This window comes from Zootoca vivipara, chromosome 2 (genome assembly GCF_963506605.1).
Source record: "Zootoca vivipara chromosome 2, rZooViv1.1, whole genome shotgun sequence".
NCBI classification, from domain to species: domain Eukaryota; kingdom Metazoa; phylum Chordata; class Lepidosauria; order Squamata; family Lacertidae; genus Zootoca; species Zootoca vivipara.
Genome location: NC_083277.1, coordinates 90849716 through 90865890, shown reverse-complemented (window position 1 = coordinate 90865890; position 16175 = coordinate 90849716). Strand labels below are relative to the sequence as shown.

At 42.9% G+C, this 16175-nt stretch overlaps 1 protein-coding gene across 4 annotated transcripts in view; it reads right to left on the bottom strand.

The window, feature by feature from the left end:
* RNF157 (ring finger protein 157) overlaps positions 1–16175 on the bottom strand; it is a 75682-nt gene that overhangs the window by 38728 nt on the left and 20779 nt on the right. For all 4 annotated transcript variants that reach the window (XM_035104534.2, XM_035104537.2, XM_035104536.2 and 1 more), the window contains exon 2: positions 11296–11414. In XM_035104534.2, coding sequence (XP_034960425.1) covers positions 11296–11414 — 119 coding nt within the window. The remainder of the gene's footprint in view (positions 1–11295; positions 11415–16175) is intronic.

Below are 16175 nucleotides of genomic sequence, written 5' to 3'. Positions count from 1 at the left end.
CGCCCCCGCCCCTTGGCCCCGCCCCTTGCTCCCCGCCCCTTGCCCCCCCTGATTTTCATCCTGGCTACGCCCCTGTCCTCCGCTCTTTTTTGGCAGGGTCCAAGCTTTAAAGCTCTGTGTCAGAGCAACTTTTGTTTTGCTCCAGAGCTTTCCCTGTGAAAACCCCAAATTGACATTTGGTCCGATTCAGCTTTAAAGAGTGTTAAAGCATGGACCTTTGCCTGGAGAGAGCTGGACAAAAGGGTAAGAGTGCATAAGCCCTCAGTCTTCTGTCTGGTGTGGCTCCAGTGTTGAGAATACTGTATATTTATGGTGTTTCAAACCCTAGCATGTTGGAATGCTTGTAACAAATGAACTATATGCTTCATTCTTGCCTATTTTCACATTTGGTTGAGTGTTCGCTTGTCCTTTCTCTTTTTTCCTTTGAAGAACCCCTGTTATTCATTGTGACACTTTCCTGTTGGAACATGCACTGTGTTAACCAATTTGTAAATTTTCTAGATCTATTGATATAATTACAGTATACAACACATAATACAATAGACCCGTGGGTCCTAATTTGGATGAATGTTGCCTTTTCATACCATGTTAATATTGTTTTGTTGTTTACTAAAGGTAATGTTGCATGTAAAAACTTTCCTTTTGTTCAGTGAAGCAGCAGATCCTGGCAGCTATGCAGACCAATCTGTCTTGTGCATGTTCCATTAAGCGCCTGCTTGGCGCTGTGGGTTAAACCACAGAGCCTAGGGCTTGCCGATCAGAAGGTCGGCGGTTCGAATCCCCGTGACGGGGTGAGCTCCCGTTGCTCGGTCCCAGCTCCTGCCAACCTAGCAGTTCAATAGTACGTCAAAGTGCAAGTAGATAAATAGGTACCGCTACAGCGGGAAGGTAAATGGCGTTTCCATGTGCTGCTCTGGTTCACCAGAAGCGGCTTTGTCATGCTGGCCACATGAACTGGAAGCCGTACACTGACTCCGTCAGCCAATAATGCGAGATGAGTACCGCAACCGCAGAGTTGGTCATGACTGGACCTAATGGTCAGGGGTCCCTTTACCTTTACCTAATTCCTGCAGAATTTCTATTCAAGAGTTGAATAATGAATTTAAATACCTTTAAAAAAATTCTGAAACATTTATACTCTGCTGTTCAAAATTGAACATTGTTTAACAGAAAATTTAAAATAAATTAACAAAATCAGATACAAATCATAGAAAAAACTGTGGATTAAAAACCAACATCAATCACGACTGAAACCCTGCTGATAAAATATCAGTGTGCACTGTACCTATTCCCCAAGTCCTCAAAACAAACAAACAAACAACTAACAGCTTATCAGAAAAGCTAGGTATGGGGGCAGAACCAAGCCAGAGGATAAGCCTCAAAAGGGTCATTCAGACTGGATTTGTGTTTGAGCTCCCATTTGGACTTGTCACAGCTGTGATATACGGTACTCATCCATAGCTTATGGATGCTACATTGCTCCATGACAAATCCTTTCATTTTGAGTCAACAGCTTCTGGCTGACATAAGCAACTACAACACAGCATAAAGAACGCCCAGAAATAATGAACTGTTAAAAGCATTCAGCCTTGCTCTACCAGATGTGGAACACAGGCATCATGACAATCCCAACACCGTAGACACAGAAATGTAGGTTTTGTAGCCAATCAAGCGATGGCAGGGTCCAGTCCTAGAAGGGCCACTGATGTCAGGCCACACAAGTTCATGTGGAAGTTGATTGGCTGGAGCCAAACAATGCTCTCCACTGCAGAACACCAAGTTACATCGTACAGCACACAATACCGGCTCTGCTTTGTTCCGAGATGTTAGGAACACTATAAATAGAATACTCAGATTGCTGACATATCAACCCCCAATTCACAAAGAAAGGAAGCCTAGCTGGTTGAAGTGCTACATACTGCAATGCAAACAAGGAGTCTTATGTCAAGCCTTTTGGTGCCACCAAGTGGTGATGTTTTGTTGTTACTTAAGCAGAGAGAGGCACACAGGAAGAGGAAATAGGATAGGATAGGGTGATGCCAATTAAAATCAAGCCAAAGCACCAAGCGCTCTCACTGCAGGCAGTGAGGAGACTTGTACCAATTCTTGTATTTGTAGACAAATAAAGAGCTGAAATCTTCCCAGCTTCTTGCAGGGGAAACTTCCTCCGGAAGCTGTTATACTCCTACCATCCCTAACCATGGGCCACACACTGGCTAGAGTTGAGAGTCCAGCCATGCCCACAGAGCCAAAGATCCCCCATCCTTATGTCTAATGCATTAGTTCTTCTGAGACTTTTATCCAGAGAGCCAGTCATTGGCCTGGTTCCCAAATAACACCAAGACAGATTATGGCTTTGCATGATTGGGCAAGCATGCTGGTGCGCAGTGAGAAACTCAAGGGCACTTTGCTCCTCCTCTACCCCAACCACACTACAGGGAGCCAAGTCATGGTTTGGGGCTTGATGATACATCCAAACCTGGATTGTTTCCATGGGATGCCCCAAATCTCACAAAACTACCGAAAGTAATCTAGACTCATCTACGTCTGGAAGCACCAAGCAAATTTGACTTCTTAAAACCACAATGTGTGCATAAATCAATGCTAAACTCCTTTAAACCGATTATTAGTGGGAATGCTGCTTAAAGAAATTAAAGCAATGAACATGGATAATTTTGAATTCTGCTGCAAAACCAAACAAAAAAACCCCTTTTTATTAAAGATTTTCTTGATCTACAGAAATATGTGCAATGTCTCTCGTAACATTTTTGCAAATCAGTTTCATTTGTTGAGACATTGGGAAGAAAAGGGGGAAAGATGTAGATGGGGACGGGTGGGGTGGGGTGGGGTGGGAAAAACCCCTAATTTTAAGAGGGAGAAAGAGTTATGTTAAATGACATCCAACATCTATGTTGAGCCTTAAAGTATAATCTGGATAGAATGGGCAATCGCATCTAGGATTACCCAAACAGAGGACTTGGCCTCACTGCAGGGAATTTTCCAATCCTACAGCTGGATAATAATAATAATAATAATAATAATAATAATAATAATAATAATAATTTATTATTTATACCCCGCCCATCTGGCTGGGTTTCCCCAGCCACTCTGGGCAGATTCCAACCGAAAAATAAAACACACTAAACATTAAAAGCCTCCCTAAACAGGGCTGCCTTCAGATGTCTTCTAAAAGTCTGGTAGTTGTTTTCCTCTTTGAAATCTGTTGGGAGGGCGTTCCACAGGGCAGGCACCACCACCGAGAAGGCCCTCTGCCTAGTTCAGTTGGTTACAGTGTGGTGCTGATAATGCCAAGGTTGCAAGTTCAATCTCTGTGTGGGACAACTGTATATGCCTACATTGGAGGGCATTGGACTAGATGATCCTCGGGGGTCACTTCAAACTCTACAATCCTAAGATTCACAACCTCTGTAGCATTTTGTATTTTAACACGACACTAAACGTAACCGGCTCATTATCACAATACTAATATTATCATATTCTGTAATCACCTTAACATGAGACACACATAACGCCCAAATCAGTCACATAATATAAAAGTCTTATAAAGTTTTTTAAAGTCCAAACCATATACCGTATATATGTAGAATATTATGTGACTGATTTGGGCATTATGTGTGTCTCATGTTAAGGTAATTACAGAATAAAGTGATACCTCGCTAGACGAATGCCTCACAAGACAAATTTTTTGCAAGACGAATGCGTTTTGCGATTTCAATGGAGACTCGCAAGACGAAGTTTCCTATGGCGCGCTTCTCAAGACGAATTTTTTTTTGTCCCATAGGGTGCCTCGCAAGACTTCAATGCGTTCCTATGGGAGCCGCTTCACAAAATGATTTTTTCGCTATACGAAGCGACTCACGGGACGAATTAAATTCGTCTTGCAAGGCACCACTGTATGATATATTAGTATTGTGATAATCAGCCGATTACGTTGAGTGTGGTGTGAAAATATTGTGTACGTAGCCTAGGTTCATTGTTGTGCATTTTGTATTTTGCCACCCTTTAACCTTCTCCCTTGACAAACAGAATACATTTCTCCAAAAACCTGGATTTTTTTTGAATAATAAAGAAATTGTGTAAAGCAGGTAAATGCATGCACATTGACTTTTCTCATGGCTCTGTGGGTTCTAGGTCCATCACAGTCTATTTTCTAGACCATGGGGTCTAGGGTATACAAGGCAGGAAATTCATTGCTGTCGCCGATGGTACACACTATCAAGACACTTGAAGCAGATAATATTCTAATCCAGTTGAATGTCAGCAAGCACAATCGGACTTCCTAGAAATTGCGCTCTAGGTGCATGCCCACGCTTAGATGGATTTCAGCCTGAGTTCTATAGTGATTCATCTATCTCTGCCTCCAGTGTGGCTGGGTGGATTCTACCTTACAATCTGCTGTGTCGGCAGAACACTGGAAAAAATGCATTGATCTTCAAGTGCTGCCAAAAATAATTCAACAGCAAGGGCAAAAGGGGGGAGGGTATCAAGTCACTCCTTGGCCAAATGGCTTTGACGCAAAAAAGGGGGGAAAAGGATGTGAATGCTGAATGCCGTTACCACAAATATGCACTTAGGTGCGCATAGACTTGGGAAAGAGCCCTCAAACTGCTTTATTTATTCAAAGGAGTGCAGTGCTGCTTCTATGCTTCTAACCATACTACCAGGGATTTTCAAGATGTGCAGATCTGAACCGTGGCTGGGAACTCCTTATATTAGTGGGATGCCTAGCAGGAAACAGGGCAGTGTTTGTGTATGCCCAAGAGGCTTACTATGTCCTTCGGAAACCTCTGCACTGGGTCTATTGCTCTTGGAAAAGCGCAAAAAACAAATTACCGTAGCAGGTACCTGGTCCAGGGAAAAGCAATCTCCCTTAGGGAACTAGAATATGGACACTTGTCTCTGCCTTGAGGGGAAGCAAAGACCAATTGCTGTTCTACTAGTAAACTGCCATGTAATGATTAAATGAAGCTGTATTGGAGACAGAAATCTGGAGGATCCCGTATGTGTATGTGTATAGCTACATTTCGGCTTCCTATAACCGCACAGATACCAAACAAGTCCATTAGACTTGACTCCTGACGTCATCCGCCTTCTTCATCTACCTTCTACCACAAATAAATCCTTTAACTCTTTTGATCAATGCCTTTAGAACAAGAGTACAAAGTGGCAAAGTTTATTTTTCTTTCTGTGATGTTTGGTTTCACATTGCATGAAACTTCGTGGTGAAACCAAACATTAGCCATTGACTCAGTCAGTAGAGCATGAGACTCTTGATCTCAGGGTCATGGGTTTGTGCCCCACATTGGACAAAATATTCCTGCAATGCAGGGGATTGGACAAGATGACTCTCACGGTCCCTTCCAACTCTGCAATTCTATGCTCCTATCTCTAACAGACTGAATGTTCAATTATTATTTCATTCTCTCATGTTTACATGAACAGCAAGAGTGCATAAAAACAGGCTTTTAAAATATATTTAGAAACGTTAATATACTCAGGATAATATTGACTGAAGTTGTGTGCTAACGATTGTAGCAAGCAATTAGTGCTTTGGTCTGAATTCCTAAGTAGAACAGCTGATTTCAAATCATTCTACTTCTCTTGGCAATTTAACAAATACCAATTAATCCACCTACTCTGATTAATGGGGTTTGGTGGCTGGTGTGGCTGATATCTAGCCTGTTTAATTCAACTCTACCTTTTATAAAACCGTTGGTGTCCTATAATAGGGGTTGCAAACCTTTTGGGGCAAATGGGCACATTTGGAATTTTGAGAGAGCCTGTGGGTGCCAGTCACAAAATGGCTGCTGTGGGCATATGGCATAACACGAAATGGGCTGCAATATGGACATGGGATCATGACTGCCACATCCAAAAGAGCAGAAGAGGAGATAGGAACACAAAATGGTGCAGGCATGCCTCTTCATTAGCTGCCCAATCATTCTAGTCCAACCCTCTGCAATGCAGGAATCTTCACCCAACATCAAACTTGAACCCACAGCCCTGAGATGAAGCGTCTCCTGTTCTACCAACTGAGCTATCCCTTGGGGTGCCCACATAACAGATGGTATCTATTTAAACATTTTAATAAATAAACAATTTGTGGGACTGGTAGGCAGAAATCGATACCAATCCACTCACACCATGAAAGATTTCCATGAGTGGATTAAAAAAGCGGACAGACAGTATGCACTTGTAACTTGTAACACAGTTTGTGTTGGCCCTGCCAAGCCAGAGAAAATCATTTTGAATCCAGCCCTGGGCTGTGACGAGACTAATCACTACAATGTGCTCAGCAAGCGATGCTCAGCAAGAGCGGGCTTCTTCACAGGCAAGCGAAAACATTATGTAGGCCAAATGCTTTGCTAGGAGGAAATGCCCCCATTACTGAGTAAATGGGGGCCATTTAGAATACAAAACAAGGAAGTGGTGCCTGTCAGAGGTCGGAGGGAGTAGGCATCTCTGCAGAAAAAGTATCACCCTCTGTCTTGACTGAGAAGCGGCACATGTATAGCTTATGATGCCCCTATCCCTGCCACAGAAAGAAGCCCTCTGTATTCCACTGGATCAGGACAATCAATGGGTCAAGTATAATGAAAAGTGAACAGGGGGTGGGGGAGGAAGAGAGCATGAATAAACAGCACCCAGCATGGTCAGGAAGTTAAAGGAACAAAGAATGCTATGGTATTATTTGCCAGCTCCATTTCTTAATGCTCACTTGCTCCAATATGTGTCCTAAAACCGAGACACCAGCTCAACTTTCTGTTTCCCGGCCCGGAAAGTTTAGGAATGCCTCAGAACAGCAATTTTGTTTTAAATAAACGTTGCGCTCTATTAGAGGGACCCTGCAGAGAAGCTGATCTCAGTAGTTACTGGGTGGGTGGGAAGTACATTTGGATGAAGATTTCCTTTCCTAGGCTTTTTAGTTCTTTGGTAAAGCTGCAGGTAGTAACACAAGTTGTTTTTTTTAATGTGCTGCTACTTTTAGCTATGCTACTAGTCTTTCTGCTGTGAAAACTACATTGAGCATTATTTTAAACAAAATGAGAAGTGAAATATAATTGCATCACAAATCAAAACTAAGTTCCACTGCAGAGGTTTTCAGGTTCAAGGTTGATGTGACGGGGGCTGAGAATACATGGCAGAATTTTGAATTCCAGGTGATAAGATACTGTATTACACCATACAGAACAGGTTATGTGCATAAACGATGCATAGATGCAGGAAATGTTATGGGCACAAGCACTGTACACCTGGATCTCCAACGGGGAGGGGGGAACTGCCCTCTCACTGTATAGCACTATTGGGACTGGGGTGGGCACTTAGATCGAGTAATAAATTACAGCGAACCTAGTGGATATCCCCATAGCTGGGCAGGACTCAACATAAGGCTTTTCTGGAAGCAGATTTAGGCCAGGAATATTTTCAGATCATGTGGCTAGATGGTTAACTGGGTAGGGCAAAAGAGAGGGGTGGCAGGTGTATCACAGCTAGTAGCAAATCAATAGCTTGCCTTCGTCTTCTTTCAGTTATTATTTAATGTACATTGTAAGAAACAGGTTGCCTGATTTGAAGAATCTGAAAGTGGCAAAGCATCACATTTACATGCAAAAGCTCTATAGCCAAAAGGCAAACAAACAAACACAGGGAGATTGTGAGAGACGTAGAGGAAGCTGTATCTTGGAAAGAAATCCTGCAGGATGTTTACTAATGCACGTGACCAAATTGGCCCAGGGAAAATGCCTCAGACAAGGTTATAGTGCTGCTGAAATACAAGGACAAATTGGGCTGCTTGTTCCTTGTTTTCAGCTACTTTCTCAATTTAAAGATGCAGATATTCCCCAAATGATGACCTGGAGTTTACTGGCTCAACACTACTGCCTTTGAACCCCCTTTATATTTGCACCACCAACAGAGAACTGTCTCCTGCTGGTATCCTGTGCGAAGGTCTAGTGGAGGGATAGGCGACCACCTCACAGGCCTAATTTGCCCTAGTATGGGTTCCAGTTTTGGCCTGCAAGGCTGTTTTTCCCACACCATGCCCACCTGCCCCACACCTGATGTCACATGTGGTGCTATGACTATAGATTACAGAATTGTAGAGTTGGAAGGGACCACGAGGGTCAGCTACTCCAACCCCCTTGCAATGCAGGAATCATTCACCCCGTGTGGGGCTCAAACCCAGGACCCTGTGATTAAGAGTCTCATGCTCTAGTGAGCTATCCCTCCTGAGGAAGTCTGCAGCCAGCCAGTCCTTGAAGGGGCTTGCAAAGAGCCCTGCATGGCACCTCGAATAGCTGCCAATAGGCAGCACTTCAAACAACAATACAGGGCTATCTGTTTTTACTCTGAAGTCTCAATGATCATAGGGGCTTCAATGACCCCATCTGATGTCCCTGTGGCATCAAGCGATAGACTGGCAAAGGGCCACAACCACCTGTCAAGTTTGCCCATGAGGAAGCAGAAAGTCCCATGGTTCAAATCTTACCTCTGCCATAAACTTCCTAATCTTAGGAAGGCCACTCTTTCCCAGCTTCGGTACCCCAGATGCAAGATGGAGCACAATAACACCAACTTACCTTACAGGGCTATTGTAGTGTTACAATTGGATGGTGCCATCTGAATAAGTTTGAACACATGAGTAGTTCTAAGCAAACATTAAGCATTGCTAATAATAATAATAATTTTATTATTTATACCCCGCCCATCTGGCTGGGTTTCCAGTAGCAGCCACTCTTAAAGTGGGTGGCCCCACCTGTCACGCTGTAAGTGTGATCGTCTTCCAAAGCAACTACTCTATTCTGAACTTAAAAATGGAAAGCATAATGCTGGTGGTCAACAAAAGAGGTTTAAAGACTGTCTCAAGCCAAATCTAAAAAAACGTAGTATAAACACTGACAACTGGGAAACCCTGGCCTGCGAGTGCTCCATGTGGAGAACAGCCTTTATCAAAAGTGTCATGGGCTTTGAAGACACTCGATCTCAGGACGCAAGGGAGAAACGTGATAAGAGGAAGGCATGCTTGGCAAATCCACACCATGATCAACTCCCGCCTGGAAACCAATGTCCCCACTGTGGAAGGATGTGTGGATCCAGAGTTGGACTCCACAGTCACTTATGGACCCATTGTTAAAACTGTGTTTATGGAAGACAATCTTACTCGGATACAAGTGATCGCCAAAGAAGAAGAAGCAGAGTACTAAAAAAGATCAGGGATTTAAATCACCCTGCTAATACAAATAGTCTTTGGACACCCTCCTGCAAGGTGCCTTTTACTCCTCTAGGATAGCTGCACTGTTTTGGAAAGTCCAGCTAACGAATCTTCGTTCTCCAAAACCTGAACAAGGAAAGAACTGAGCAGCAATAAAAGTGTTCCACCACAGTCGTGCCCCCCTTACTCTAGCCCCCCTTCACTCCTAGGTAAAAGCCCTACTCATGAATTTATCATGGGTATGCCTAGAACCATAGCCCTCTCCCTACACATGAGCAACTCTACAGGCAAGTCAGGGTGTGAGTACAGCAAAAGGTTCTGTTAAACTGAAAAGCTGTTCTGCTTCTTCCATCCATCTCATCGAACACCACTTCTGGACACAGTAGAAATGCACCTCCCCATCTTATCGTTTCACACAAAGGACAACGTTCTGAATGTGACAGGGAAGAAGGATAGAAGACCCTCTGTCCATAATTAATGTCTTGCACATCCTGGAGGTCTGAAACACGGTCTGACATTTAACGCTTTGCTGAGCTAGCAGGCAATAAAGCAAGGCTTCAGCCTGAGAAATAGGATCAGGGACACTTTGTGGCTGCTCTTTAGAACAAACACATCAAGACACACAGACCCAAGCGGAGGAATGAAGGGTGGGGAGTGGGGATGGAAAAAGAGCAAAAGCTTGTCCAGAATACTCTGCATCAAAATGTCAGGCTTCTCTTGGAAATAGTGGAAGGGAAGCTAAGAATTAACTACTTAAGACACAGGAGCATATAGGAAATGCTGAACTGCTTGGAACCTCAAGTGTGTGAAGAACACCCTTAGGCATAGCTGCCAAGTTTTCCCTTTTCTCGCGAGGAAGCCTATTCAGCATAAGGGAAAATCCCTGTAAAAAAGGGATAACTTGGCAGCTATGCCCTTAGGTGACAAGATATAGGTGGATCATTCGGCAACTTAATCCACAAGAGATGCTTGTACAGTCCTCAGACACACCATTCTTAGACACACGAATCACAAAGTTAATTAAACCAAATAATGGCAGTTCCTCCTCAATTCTCTGTAAAAGCACTTTGTGCCATACATAAACACACAAAGTCTATACACTTTTTTTTTAATTATTTGCAATGTTTATTCAGTATTGCACACATTGGATTCCTGCAAATTCTAACACGGACTTGCTCTCTGTTTAAGAGTTGTTTGTTTAAGGAAGCACACTCTACAGTGCTGAGAAGGACACAAGTCTCCTTATCATAGGGGAAAAGCAAAGCTCTACACATCCTCTCAAACCCTTCCACATCAACAAGCAATCTTATTCTTATTCTTTTCATTTATTAAATGTGTAACTGCCCTTCATCTATAGATCTCAGGCAGATGCACAATAAAAATATTACAATACAAAAGATACAAAATGCACAATATTTCCTGCAGCAAAGCCATCCCTCCTACACAGTTCATGCTAACTAGATATTCCACATTTGCTTTTGAACAGAGACTCAGGGGAATATTGTATAAGGGATAACATGTGGCTGAGGGATGTTTCAGGCAGCCTTCTAGATAAAGCACCCAATACTGCCTCCTGGTACCCTCAGAGAAGCGCTTGATTATGTGAATCATTGCAAATCATGCATTTCTGAGTAGTCACCAATTTGCATCTGGGTTGCCCATGTCACCAAATGGACAGCACTTCAGAACCAATGGACATTCACAGCTAGATTTAAGAGCAGTGAAGAGCTACCTAGGCATGTTAAGAACCCTATTGTGTTATTAGGGATCTTGAATTGGATTCTGAAACAGTTCTAATATAAAAATGCCTTCCCATCAGACTGCATATAACATCTTACTTATTGTTATACTTATATCCCAACTTTCCTCCAAAGAGTTCGAAGTGGTGTACATAGTCCTCCCATTTTATACATACAGCAACCCTGCGAGGTAGGTAGAGTGAGGATGCATGCAAAACAAAACAAAAACTCCTAAAAAGGAATATTTGTTCCATGTCCACTTATACCGCCCAAAGCTACAAATCCAACTTTATTAAAATTGGATTTTTTTTTCCCCCTCCTTACCGCTACAGGCCTGTTCCCAAGGAAGTTGAGATCACTGTTTTCTCCAAAAAGGTAGCCCTCGGGATGTGTAGAATCAAACTTCTCACCTCCCATGATGAAGTGACTGGCAAAGTAGCTTCCTGAAAGAGAGAGGGGAGCAAAGAGGCTGGTTAGAATTAGAAGCAGAGAAAGGGGTTCAGTATACTGTACTGTACTATGAAGGAAGGGAAGCACCACAGAGGTTCTAATTATCAACACGGACACAGACAGTACAATGCATTGTGGAATAACGCGTGGAAACGAATGCTTCAATTTTAAAATAACAGTAAGCTCCTAGCCCTCATGGTTGCGGAGATATTTACTTGTTTCATTCAAAACTCCAAAACCAGAAGAGGTGAGTCAGTAGCAAACATTTTATTTTCCCGTCCCTCCTTGCAGCCTGCTACCTCTACAAATGTACAGTATGCCTGCCTCCAAGCCATATGATGTTTCTCTTCCAACATATGATGTTTCTCTTCCATTTCCTGGCAGAGTTTCCAAATTTGCAAACTGAAAAAGGAAAGGAAAAACGGGGTTTCTGGCACTTTTATAGTGCTTTTAACTGTTATGTGTATTGAACTTCACATAAATAAATCGACTTCCTGATTTGTAGCTCAGCCGCTTACCGGTAGCCACTAGGCTTAAATTTACATTATTTGTTAATAACTACATTTTATAAGTCATTGGTTGCGTGGGTAACTGTTATAGATTCCACACCATATTTTTACAGCCCAGTACAGCATTTTTCACAGGTGTGCACTTAAGCCTCTCCCACAATTGTAAACCATGAATAATAATGATGCTGAGAAACAGTCCAAAGGCTATCACTTAAGGAGACTGCAACACTTGCAGAGACAACACGAGGTCTGTTGCCGGAGTAACACATACATTTCCCCATAGTAGGGTTTAGCAGCATTGTTCAGGTTAGCTGAACCCCTGTGATTGGTTTTATTCTCTCTTATAGGATTCAAAACAGACAGACGTGTGCTGAATTTATTTGACATCTCTACCAGAGATACACTCTGCCCACCGAAGGAGCAAATATGTATAGGAGTACTCTTTGATACCTGGAAGTCCTAGCTGGTCTTTGGGCAGTAGGTTCACCAGCTACAGCCATTCCTATATACAAGTAGGCTTGCCATGGTAACCTATGCTCTGATAAACCCGGATTGCCGCAATGCACTGAGTGGTTGCCATTTCAAGATGACTTACGGTAGATGCTACAGCTAGTACCAGCTCCTAGTTTGCCGAGTGGAGCTGCTAGCTTGAGCTACATGACTCTGGTTTCGAAAGGAACCACACCGACTGCCAATATATTTCCTGTCCAAATTCCAAGACGTCAGCAATAACTTTAAAAAGCCCTAGACAGCCTCAGACAGAGACATTCGAAGGAGGCACCTCTCCCTCTGTTGTCTTGCCTAAGCATTAAATTCTTCTGGAGAGGCCCTTCTCTGCATCCCACCTCTGAGAGTCGTACATTACGTGCTTCTTCTTCTTTGGCGATCTCTTGTAGCCGAGTAAGATTGTCTTCCATATACACGGTTTTAACAATGAGTCTAAGTGACTGTGGAGGCCAACTCTGGATCCACACATCCTTCCACAGTGGGGACATTGGTTTCTGGGTGGGAGTTGATCACGGTGTGGATTTGCCAACCGTGCCTTCCTCTTAGCATGTTTCTCCCTTGCGTCCTGAGTTCGAGTGTCTTCAAAGTCTGTTACTGTACACCTTTGGTAAAAGCTGTTCTCCACTTGGAGCACTCGCAGGCAAGTGTTTCCCAATTGTTGGTGCTTATACTACATTTTTTTTAGATTTGCCTTGAGACAGTCTTTAAACCTCTTTTGTTGACCACCAGCATTACACTTTCCATTTTTAAATTCGGAACAACCTAGGGGTTGGGTCAGGTTGGCTCCTGCAAACGGGGCAGACCCAGGGGGTGGGACGCAAAATCACTCCTATCCAGACTCAGATTGGCTAGGAATCCACCTACCCATGTGCACACATCCTGGGCCGCTCCTCTGGGCAGCCAGTATTTCCTTGTCAAGAGTGCAAGGGACTGTGGGGCACCAATATAGCTCCTTGCCAAGGGCGCAAGGAAGCCTAGGTACACCTCTGATTATGTAGCAATGGAAGAGGAAGGTCCTTCTCTGTTGTGGCACCCTGTCTGTGGTATGGCCATTCCTCTGAGGTCCAGCTGGCACCAACTTTGGCTCTGTTCTGGTACCACGTTAGTACTTGGTTCCTCAAGCATGTATGAACTAGTATTAATCTTGCAGCCTAATGTTACAGCTTTAAGATGAATATTTTATAGACCATTTTACTCGCTCTTGGTTTTGTTGATGCCGTGTCGTCTGCACAAATTGTGAACCCCGCAATGTGATATAGGACAGGGTATATAAATAAGTTATTAAATGCACAAATGATACATTCCTAGAAGTTTGAAGTTTTCTGCAGAGAAATAAAGCCATGGAAATTTTTTCAGCCCATGTTTAAAAAAAGCCTTGAGGTCATCTCACTGAGGCACTATGTTCCATATTGAAAAAGTGGCTTTATGGATCACATCCAAAGTTAGTCACAGTCATGAGCACACCCACTGAAATCAATGGACTTAAGAATATGACAAATTCTGTGTATCACCCAGTGCATGTTTTTTTTAAAAAAACGGTTTGAGGTACCACCAAAAAAAGAACATTTGAACAAAAATGGAAATCTTGCAATTGCTCTCCTCAGATTGTGATCGACTTCCACAGCAGTGGAATTTGAGACTACCCTGCCACATAAAAATAATAGGATATGGCAACACTTGGAAAACTCTGTATGGAATTTAAACAAGAGGGTAACAAACTTCTCTCTTTACAGCTCACACTACAGCTTCCTTCAGATCTCTTTTATTGACTGTTCGTTTGAACATCTTAGAATAGAACCACTCACAGCAGGCTTGCAATTTGTTTACATACACTTACCCATGCCCCCTCTAATGCACTTTTATCCCAACTACGGATTTGGCAAAAAGGTCAAATGCACTTTTAACAATCTAGTATTACAATGCTAGCGGTAATAGATAGGCCTTTGCTTTTAAAGAAAACGAGGATAAGAGCTTTCCCCTGCATAGCGGTTTCATTTGTTGTCCATTCCACAACAGCTTGGTTAACCTTGAAGGTATTACACAGAGCATACCTTGCCATTACAAACTTTTACATGACTGCTCTCCTGAAACTGCAAATTATTCAAGCTTTGCCCGTCCTCTGATCCAAACGAGCAAAACCACATCACCGCTACTGCCATAGTAATGCTTTTATAGAACAGGCCATAGAAGTAAGAATTACACACTCATCTTTAAGAAGGAATATATAAACATTCCTATTTCACAAGCTATTTTCCAGTTGGGTGGGTTGAGGGCCGTTATTAAAAGCCACACGCTGCAACAGTTAATTCAAAACGTGCTCTCTTCACTCCTCTGCTGTCCTCACCTTGAGGTGAAGATTGGTAGAACTATACAAAAGTCAGCTGAATCATCACTTGATAGGTTACAGAAATGTGTAATGACAATTACTCCTAGTAATTGCTTCCGTAGCACATTTTAATCTGGTGAGGGACATTATTTTATTTTAAAAATATTTATAGCCCACCCTTTCACCCGTAAAACTTTCAAGGTGACTTTATAGACTATTACGTTTGGCCACGCAATGACTCTTTTGGGTGGGTTACTACGGCTCCTAATTTACAGATGGGGAACCAAGGCTTATGGTATATAAAGAAACTTCAGCTTGGGTAACAAGCCTGCACAATGAGTCAATATCAGAAAGATGGATCTTAAACCGGGCCAGAAACTCTAGAAGACCAAACTTCCTCTTCAGTTCTCATAATATTTTGTACATGGCTTTGCACATATTGAACCAGTCTCTAGCCAGCATGATTTATCTTCATCTTCTTCTATTTTCCAGACACAACCACAACATTTACAATGTTTTTTCCCCTTTTTGTGTGTATGCAAGCTGCCCGAGGTATTACCCGCTGCAGAAAGGGAATATACACATTTTTAAATGAATAAACGAACAATCCATTTCACAGTGCTTTTCCTCTATCTGTTCACATCAACAAGGCTTCATGAGTGTCAGATTCTTTGTGGGGGGCACTGATGGAGTGGGGATGTGTTTACCCCCATGCAAAGACATTTACACCTTGGCTAGAGACAAATTAGGAATGGTCTTGTGATAAGAAACAGCAGCATCAAGCAGTAGTATCCCACAACCAAGTACAGAATATAAATGCATTTTGCATGACGTTGTCGTGTGAACACGGATTAACAACTCTGCCCTGGAAACACAGTGATTGCACAGTAAACGGATGTGTGAACACAGTCGCTATCTTAGCAGGACTCTGCTTCAAATCTGTTGACCATCATCCACTCGACAACTGCATCGAGCCACTGGTTCAGCCTGAGTCTCTCCTGACTCAGATCTGATAGCAAAGCAGAGCCAAGTGTCATCAGGATACTGACACTGTACCCCAAACCTCCTATTGGTTTGCTCCAAACAGATTCATATAGATGTTATGTAGCATTGGGATAAGAAGAGTATCATGGTTAAATTGCCAAAACCTAGATGTGTAGCCCCCCCCCCCAGCCGCTGTAGGGTTGCACTCTGCCACCTCTCCCTCGAAGGAGGTCATTTGTTAGGGCAACCAAGGCCAATTCCGTGCCAAGCCCAGGCCTGAAGCCAGACTGAAATGGGTGCAGTTAAAACAACTGCATGTATAACAACCATTTCAAAACTAATACAGATACCAAGCAGATTAAAAATAAAATCTCCATTTAGGAGGCTTGAACATATTTGCCATTGACCTAGTAGCTGCCATTTCATTC